Here is a 9535-nt window from a genome sequence, read left to right on the forward strand (position 1 = left end):
TGTTCGCCAATCACAATGCACTGGGACAGCTAACCAATCACATCACATTTTGTTTTTCGGGAAGGCGGACCTTCATCAAAGCCGGAACTAATCAAACCTTTTGTGCCATTCTGGGGAGAAAGGTATTTTAATAATATAAATTATCTGAAAAATAATGCGTTTTTCGAACCACCAAGCATGAGAGCATGTTCTAGTACACCCCCAAAACAAAATCAAGACTTTGTAAAAGAGCATAATAGGACCCCTTTAAAATTAATAAGTTAGTAAAATAATTTTTTTTTGGCCATGTTTAGACCCCCTTCTTGAATCAGGCATATATTTTTGCCTTACAAATAAATGCAGCCTTGCTGAGCAGAAGATACTTCTTTTAAAACATTAGAAAATATTATAGATCCTAGTCTGAACACTATGTAGTGCTTATTTTTGTTGACAAATGATTCTCATTATGAATTTGGGAAGACGTTTGTTGCACGTATCGTATTGTCACATGCCTTATAAAAATTCATAAAAATGTTACTGAGCAGCTGACGAGTAACTTTCCTCGCGCTTTGGACTTTGAACCCTACCGCCGCGAGCTTGTGCAACGCTGTTTGAACACATGCAATTCCTGCGTGTATTAGAAAACACAACGTTCTGCAGTTTATTTAATTGTTTAAGGGCATTTCGCGATTTCAGTCATCATACAGTAACCAGCAACAACCACCCTTCCTCTTCTCATCAAAGACGTGCGATGCAGTACTAAACAGTCTCTCACTGTCGGTGCTTGTAATGATTTTTGCATCTTTCTCGGACAGCTTTAAATGTTTCCACACTGCTGTTATGTTTGCTGCATTAGCGCGCGCCTCTATTTGATCGTGTCACGTCATTGTTCGGAACAATTTATTCAGTCTTTTGGCTTATTCGGTCGAAAGAGCTTTTTTTTTGCTATTTTCGGCCGAATAATTTCGGTTGCCGAATATTCGGTGCATCTCTAAAAATTTATAATAATAATAATTTTAATATTAAAAGTCTTGTTCTAGAATACAATTAAATCTATGCAAAAATAAATAATGAAAACATGATTAAAATTTTCAATACAATTTTACAGATTTAATGTGACTTTCATCAAAAAAATAAATAAAAATAAGTTTAAACTGTTAGTTTTAAAAATATAAATCCTTAAGAAATAAAGTGCTTGTAGTTGAAGAAACACCCATAGACAGTCTTTTGCACATTATTTTGAATCTGTCGGCGCCTGTATTTTCTGAGACTGCTGATAGTATGAAATATTTAATCTTTCCAAACACTCGTTTTGCTGGTTTACTGTACGGTGCAATGTTTCCTGCACGACTATGTAGTGGCAGTGCTGCGCTACAGCAAAAGAAATGATATTTTACTCGATTTGTGAGCTTGCAGTCTGAATTGAAGGTGATAAGAGAAAAAAGATTGGTCGGCACAAGATAATACAAGGGCAATAATTCCTAATAACATTTTTCTGTTGTGTGATATTAGCTGGCTACATGCGCAACCGTTTGTGACCATTTGTAAAACTTCAGAATTTAGAACTGTAAAATTTGAACTGTAAAATACTCACCTTCACCAGGAAAAACGACACTCCGTATGTGCGTAGGGACCTGGCAAGCTTCACATACTTCACTTTTGCCTCTATCTCCATCATCTCGCCGCAGCTTTTGTGATCCTGGCGAGGAGATTAAGATATGAACACTTCTCTGCCATTGTGGGATTTGAACCAACAACCTTTTGTTTCAAGTCAACTGTGTCTCTTTGCGTTCAGGTTTTAATTCACAATGGAAAGATATACATAAGCATCTGTTTTCATCATTATAAGTGAATGTTTTGCCTAGGTGGGCCTTCTAAGCAAAATAAACAGATCCAGAAAACAGTAATCCTTTCTGAAGCTGAATAAATTGTTAGAACCAATATATGTTAAAATCTAGCATAGAAAGTAGCAAGTTTTAAATGCATCAAATGTTTGAGTGTTTTTTTTAGCCAAAAGCTAACTATTTAGCTGTATCCCATATTTTACATTATAACTGATGATTTTTTTCCTTTCTACAGCAGGGTGGGAAGACCAGTAAATAAATCCTTTATTCCATTTTCCCAGTTTTTACAACCGTTGTTGTGTTTACTGTGATTTCAACTCAACCATTCAACCCTGTTACCAAAGTTATTGTAAGAAAAAAAGAAAGAAATCAAACAAATGTCTTTTATTTTTTAAACACAAATCAGAGTATAAAACTGCATTTAGGCTGTACTTAGACATATTCCAAATATTACAATTCCAAACCGAAAATAAAACTGCTCATCTAATATTTAGCTTGACCTCCTGCAATCCACATTTACTCGTAGGTTATGCCATTCCTTTTACTGACCATGTGTTGAAAAATGTAAAAAGCCTTCATTTTTAATGATTTCAGGCTGTTTTTTGTATGTTAGTCATGGACAGTGCCTAATAGCATGTTTTCCTAGAATAACGGATTGAGTAAAGCCCACAGAGGGTCATGTACCTGAAAAATTCTCTTCTCCGCCCCCCTCTGTTTGATGTATTCTTTTGGTAGGAACTCCTTCAGGCTGCAAATACATTTCACATGTTTACGCTCATACTACACAAACATTTTTCCCTCAAAGCAGAACAAAGCACATGAGGTCATCCTGGCGGGAATTACATCTTCATAACGTACGCCCACACCGACTCTTAAGGTTTACAGACAGCACAGAATTCTTGCAAATAATTGTCTAGTCTAAAATGTAATCAGATAACAACTGAGAGAGCCTGTTTGTTATAGTGACAGTGTTGAGGCAAGGCATGTGGTCTTACTCTAAAAATCCTGGCTTGTGTTTTTGCTCCACGTGGGGACCAAATTGGATCTGTGCCTGAATTCCAGAGAACTCGCAGGCCTTATCAAAGGACACGGGGTGGGATCCGTTCAGAATGTCATCCCTGGCCTGAAACAGAGACAGAGCAGATGTTACAGAATGTAATAAGGGTGCTAATAAAGATGTTACAGAAAGTATGCGGAGCATGCGCTAAAGCAGTTGTTAGGACAACAAAGCAGACAAAAACATTTGAAGGGCCGTCAACATCTTTAAAAAATATATAGATCTGTATATTAACACAGATTAAGAGAATCACTGTGCGGAGATGTCAAAATATTGTGTGTAGTTCGGAGATCGTACATCGGAGAAACACAAATAAGCAGCTTTAGCGACATGTAGCTGTGAGATAAAATGATTTTGCGAGTTGAGGAAGACTTCTCATCTTGACATCTTGTTTTTTTAAGCCGTAGCATGCAATTTGTAACACGTGATCATGGTCATTCCTGCAGGCATGCTTTAATGGACTGGCTTGGATTGTACTGACACAATCTCAACATTAGTTTCTCTCTTCCAGTACAGATACAAATTCCCAAGAGATAAAAAGGAGTAATCCACTTAAAAATACAAATTCGGTCATCATTTACTCACTCTAATGTCATTCCAAAACTGTATGCTTGTTTTTTTTTTCCCCCAGTGGAACACAAAAGGAGAAATTTTAAAGAAGCTTCAAACATTTTTTTTTTTTTTACTATAAAAGTTCATAGTAACTATATCGGTCAAGTTCAAAACGAAACCAATCTAAACCAAACCAAACCAAAAAAAAAAAATTTGTTATTGAAAACTGTTTCCCAAACAGTTTTTTGGTTTAATCAAAAAGCTAAACATTAAATCAAAATATTTAAAATTACAATAAATAAATAACAACAACAACAAAAAAAAAAAGAATCAAATAACAGACTTACAAAAAAAAAATGAAACATTTTATGTTAGGTGACCAACATCAGAGAACCCTGAAACATGTGAATGTGTCATTAATTGAAATATGAACTTAAAAATCACAGGGGGTACTTCAAGAAAACATTTTAAGTCAAAGAGGTTCGGCTGCCAAAAAAAAACGTTCAGGAATCCCTGTTATATGGAAAAGCGCTTCGAGATTATTCTTTAAAAATTCTCCTTTTGAGCTCCAAAGAATAAAATAAGAGCATATGGGATTGAAACAAAATGAGGGCAAATAAACACTGACAGAACTATTTTTTTTAGGGGAACTATCCCTTTAAGATGTTTCAATAAAACTGAGTGCAGTCTAATATTACAGACGGCCTGAGGCCGCTATGGAGGCTGACAGTCCATCTGTTCAAGCGTCTCCTGATATACACCTGAGTATAGCTCAGTTTAAAAGCTGAAAGGGCGAGTCTTACAGAAACGTTTTAGTGTCATCCTCGCCGCCACCAAGTGAGCATCTACAAAGCAAGTGGCGCCTATTTGCAGAGCCAAGTCTGTGAGTTTTCAATCTGGATGAAGTAATTAAAAGTGAAAAACGTACACACACTTGTTTGTGAGAGTGTATACTTGGCCAAGATTGTGAGGTCATGGAAGTTTTACATCATCATAAACAAGTCCGCCCTCAGGACATCCACCAATCATCTCGCATCGCTCCCAGATGACATCAACATGGTAACAGTAGCAGATACAGTCAGTGAGGGTTTATGGGAACACATCATGACAAACTGAGATATGACGCGATCACGCCCCCAGCGCGGAGCAGAGAAATCCCCTTCAGCCTGCCAAACACTCCTGAGAGCATACATGTGCAACAGTCTGTGTGTGTGAGCTGCGCTCTTCTGTTTCTCAAAGTATGTGGGTGTGTGTGGCACCGAGTCAGAGAATTTCACGCGGGCGTGTGTGTTTACTACAGAGGAAGAGAGAGACAGAGGGAGACTGAGGAAAGGGAGGAGAAGTGTTAGTCTATGTGTGCATGTGTGGTGACTCAAGTGCATTTTTTCACCAGCATGAACATACAAAAACCTCACTGTATCCATCACATACAAAATACAGTTCCATGGTATTGTTTAAAATACCTTAGAGTAACATGTAAATACCTTGTACATGAATTTGGTAATAGTAGCATCATGGTAATACCATTTTTGGACAAATACCATGGTATTCTTGTTTTTTGTTTGGGACTGTGTACCATGGTAATACCATGTTTCTTGACGTGGTACCATGGAAGAACCACGTTGCAAGAATATGATAAAGTACCACAGTATTACCATGTTTTGAATGTTTCAGGATAATACAATGGAACTCTGTAGTAGACTATGTTTTTGGACATTATGGTAATTGGTAATGGTATGGTAATTATTTTAAGTACATGGTAAATGAATATAGCAATCATAGTACTATGGTGTATATAGCTGGTCTCCAAGCCTGACCAGCTAAAGAAGAGGTCAAAACCCTCTAAAACCAGCATGCTAATTCAGTTATGACCAGGCTGGAAGAACAGCTAAAACCAGCCAACCGGCTTAAGCTGGTCTTAGCTGCCAGATAGCACACGCACGTCTGCAAGATGTCTGTTAAATATTGCTTCATCTGGAAAGCATCTGCTGTGTACAAACATCTGATAGACGTCTTTAAGACGTCAGTTTTACATTCATTCTAAATCATAAACATCTTACAGACATCTTCTAAACATCTTACAGACATCTGATAGGAAACGTCCTATAGACATATTGCTGATGAGCCAACACTCTAAAAAATATGTCTTGCAGATGTAAATGCAGACGCCAAATAGACGTCTCCGTGATGTACGTGTGCTATCAGTGCTGCTTTTTTCCCACCAGCAGGCATGGTATACAAATACAATAATCATGGTACTTTAGTATATATAATGGTGCCATGGTATTATTATGTTTTTAAGACAAATATAATGATAATACTATGTTTTTTTTTTTTAACAAAGTACAATGGTAATACCATGGTTTTCTTTAAAAATACCATGTAGTACCATGTACATACTATACTATGGAAAACGAATATGGTACCATATTTGTATAATGTTTTTGAACATGGTATTACCATATTTTTTTGGACATGTACCAAGGTTAAAAACACCATGCATGGTAATACAGTGTAGTATGTAGGTTACCATACTAATACCATGATTTTTGGTTGCGTACTGTAAGCATACTATAATCATAATACCACGAAACATATAAAAGTGCCACGGTACTATGATATTGCCACAGTATTTTGTGTATTTTTTAAGTGTACAGTATGTGGAAACTTGACATATTGTAAACACACATTTAATAACAAGGATACAGCCATTTCTTTTCCATGTTCTCCATTTGAATATACACTGACCTTATATTGGCAAAAAAGTGCTTACCCATCATCAAGTTATTAAGTGCAGGTGACAGAGTATGTGCGTGTTTGTCAGTGGGAAGTTGCTCTGAAATCCTCAGGCAGGCACTAATGCATCTGCAGCGAGCTGTGTGCTCCAGAGGCCTGGTCAGAGAGCTCCGTCTGCTACAATAGCTCACGGCCTCAAGGGAAACTACGCGCTAGTGCAGAGCTCCTTGAGAGGACACACGCATTCACACTGCACTACTCACACACACACATTTACATAGACATGCATGCATGTCATGAAAACCCGCTGACCGTTTTGTGACACTAGTCCTTATGACTCAAACTAGAGAGAGAACGAAATACACTGGGACTTTTTGACACTGTGAAATACAATGTGAATTTGCAACAAAATCACATGTAAGATCATGTGCAAACTTAGCATGATGGAGTAAAATGTCACATGATAAACATTCTTGTTTCCTTGATAAAATTATATTTAATTATAATTATTTTTAGCGCATTAAACTAACCATCAAAATAAACATTATTTATCCCAGCCCTATTATTTTCGTGGAGTCATGCTGGTTAGCCCGGCACACGATCAAATCTCATTGGCCTAAATTTCCACATAGATGCATAAAAATGTTATTTTTTCATGTTCGTGATCTGAAAAAAAACAAAACAAAAAAAACAAACAAACTATGCCATACTCGAAAAGTGCCTTATTAGGACGAAGTACAAAAGTACGATGTTATAAAATTTCAAGCGATAATTTCAATAGTGTCTTTAATTTTATTTTCTGTGTTTTAATGCTAGCTACAAGAAGTCATGAACAGACATTAGCATAGCTTCAGGAAGTGAAAAAAAGGTGCTTCATTAATTGTGATAATTATTTTTACTGTGCTAAACTAACCATCTAAATGAACGTGTTATTTTTCTCAGTGCTATTATTTTCATTGCATCATGCTGGTTAGCTCCGCCCACAATTAAACCTCATTGGTCCAAGTTACCACATAGATACATACCAAACATCAAATATGTTGTGATCATTTATTCCCACATCCATTGTAATCTGAAAAAACTATGAAATACCCAAAAAGTGCCTAAACAGAACAGTGTAAAAACATGTAAACTATGCATGATGCAATAAAATATCAAACAACAAATCCCATAGTTTCCTTTTATTTTATAGATAAATAAAAAAAATATTTATCACCTGTGCTTATACACATTTTATTTTAACAAGTGGTTAAAAAAAACCTAGCATAGAAATGAAAAACCAAAACAAAAAACAAACAAACTGGTGCTTCAATAATAGGGCTAATTATTTTTATCGTGTTAAACTAACCATCAAAATTTGTTGCATCATGCTGTTTAGCTCCGCCCCCAATCACACCTCATTGGTACAAATTCCTACACAGACACTTATGATTTTGATTCTCTGTGCTTTCTGGCATTTCACATTCATTGCGATCCGAAAAACTACGCAATACTCTAAAAAGTGCCTAATTAGGAAGAGATGTGCGGGAAAAGTAATCCATACTGCCTACGGCTGAGGAAAAGGCAATCGACAAATCAGCAGCTGTGAAGATAATGCACATTGCCTTCAGGGCTGACCAATAATTCATTCATAAGAGCTATGTCACTATTTCACTGCTTTCATAAAACTAAAATGACAACATCTAAACACCTAAATGTCTGTGCGATAGTGGCTCTGAGAAATTAATTAATAGTTAGTGCAGGTGGCGACAAAGAGGTTTTGGCAAACTGGTGCAATACAGTTTAACCAGTCAAACAGACAGATAGAGGACAGACAGAATTGTCAGTAAAAGAGAATGACAACAAATCGAGGAAAATGATAATTGTTGAAATAGCTGAAAACATAATTATCAATAATTATGCAGGGCATCAGGGTGAAGTACTTCCAGGTCAAGAATCTGTCACTCTAAAACTCATTAGCCAATGAGAACCCTTCCCTGCAAGCCCTGCCCACGCAAGTGATCATTCTATTCTATTCTATAAACATAATGTGTTAGCTCAACAAAAAAAAATTAACGCAACAGTTTGCATCAATTTTGTGACAACTTCTAATGAAATTATGTTCAACCAAGAAACTACATTGAGTTAGAAGAACTTCATTTGTAAGATAAACATATTTTTAAGTTGATGACTCAAAAAAATTAAGTTGCTCCAACTAATGGATTTGTCAGCCTGGAACCAATTTATATGATCTTTTTTCAGTTCAAATCCACAGCTATCATAGCACATGCTAAATGTAACTTGTCTACTCTTCAGCACAATGATAACCACAAAAACATCAACATAACAATGACTCTTTTAAATTAGGGATGTTCATTTTAACCGTTTAACCGGTTAACCGACCGTAAGAATTTTGACCGATTAATACAATCAGTTAAACGGTTTAAAAAGTCATTTAATTATTTATTTTTTCAGTAATTTAACAAAATTTTTAAAAAGGTTTGCTGCATGGTTAAAATATGCTACGAGTATTAAAAAAAAATAGTTTTTTAGGGGGAAAAAACATAAGTCGCGTTTTATTATTTTATTCAGAAATAGGCCTAATGCCGACGCGAAATGTTTACAAACATTATAATAAACACTGTAAACATAGCTAGGCTATTTTAGTTCCCCTCACTCCACAACAAATCCTTTCAATTAACAGTATTTAGAAAAGAACAAGAATTAAAAATAAACCGATTTTACTACATTTTTTTTACTACATTTTTTCCCCCCCCATATGTTTGACTGACTGTATTTTATTATGATAATGAACATGCTGCATTGTCAAGGTAGCAATGCACTAATAGGTCTTTCCCTTCACTAAAAAACACATAAAATATCATTTGATTTCAACATTTATCCTCCTTATCCAGTCCTATGCAAAGCATGATGGGAACTAGAAATCCACTACCCAATTTCCAAAGTTAACAAGAAAATTCTATTGAGTTACAAACAACTTACTTTTTTTTTTTAATTCAATTAACACAGAAACTTGTGTTTAAATTAAGCACAATATTAAGTTAATGTAATGATCAACACTATTGTCAACTGAACTCAACAAAATAATGTTTGCAACTTAAAAGGTTTAATTAAATTATTAAATTAGAATTTTTAACTTGCAACCACGCATTTATTTAAGTTGTGGTAACAGGTCCCCTGAATCGTTTTTTAGAGTGATTCTAATTATGATGATTCTATTTGTTAAAGGGGTCATATGATACTGCTAAAAAGAACATTATTTTGTGTATTTGGTGTATTTGGTGGATTTTTACAAAGCTTTTTTGCGGTCTCCCAGCAGGACAAGACAAAACCAATAAAACCCATTACAAATTAGGCATTTGTTGCA

The 9535-nt window shown here is 35.6% G+C and overlaps 1 protein-coding gene across 1 annotated transcript in view; it reads right to left on the reverse strand.

The window, feature by feature from the left end:
* Window positions 1–9535, reverse strand: part of LOC107739102 (talin-2) — a 158796-nt gene that overhangs the window by 72814 nt on the left and 76447 nt on the right. The window contains exons 7-9 of the mRNA XM_016551100.1: window positions 2819–2946; window positions 2508–2571; window positions 1574–1678 (exon numbers count right to left, since the gene is read on the reverse strand). Coding sequence (XP_016406586.1) covers window positions 1574–1678; window positions 2508–2571; window positions 2819–2946 — 297 coding nt within the window. The remainder of the gene's footprint in view (window positions 1–1573; window positions 1679–2507; window positions 2572–2818; window positions 2947–9535) is intronic.

The sequence above is a fragment of the Sinocyclocheilus rhinocerous genome, unplaced genomic scaffold (genome assembly GCF_001515625.1).
Source record: "Sinocyclocheilus rhinocerous isolate Xijiao unplaced genomic scaffold, SAMN03320098_v1.1 scaffold675, whole genome shotgun sequence".
NCBI lineage: Eukaryota > Metazoa > Chordata > Actinopteri > Cypriniformes > Cyprinidae > Sinocyclocheilus > Sinocyclocheilus rhinocerous.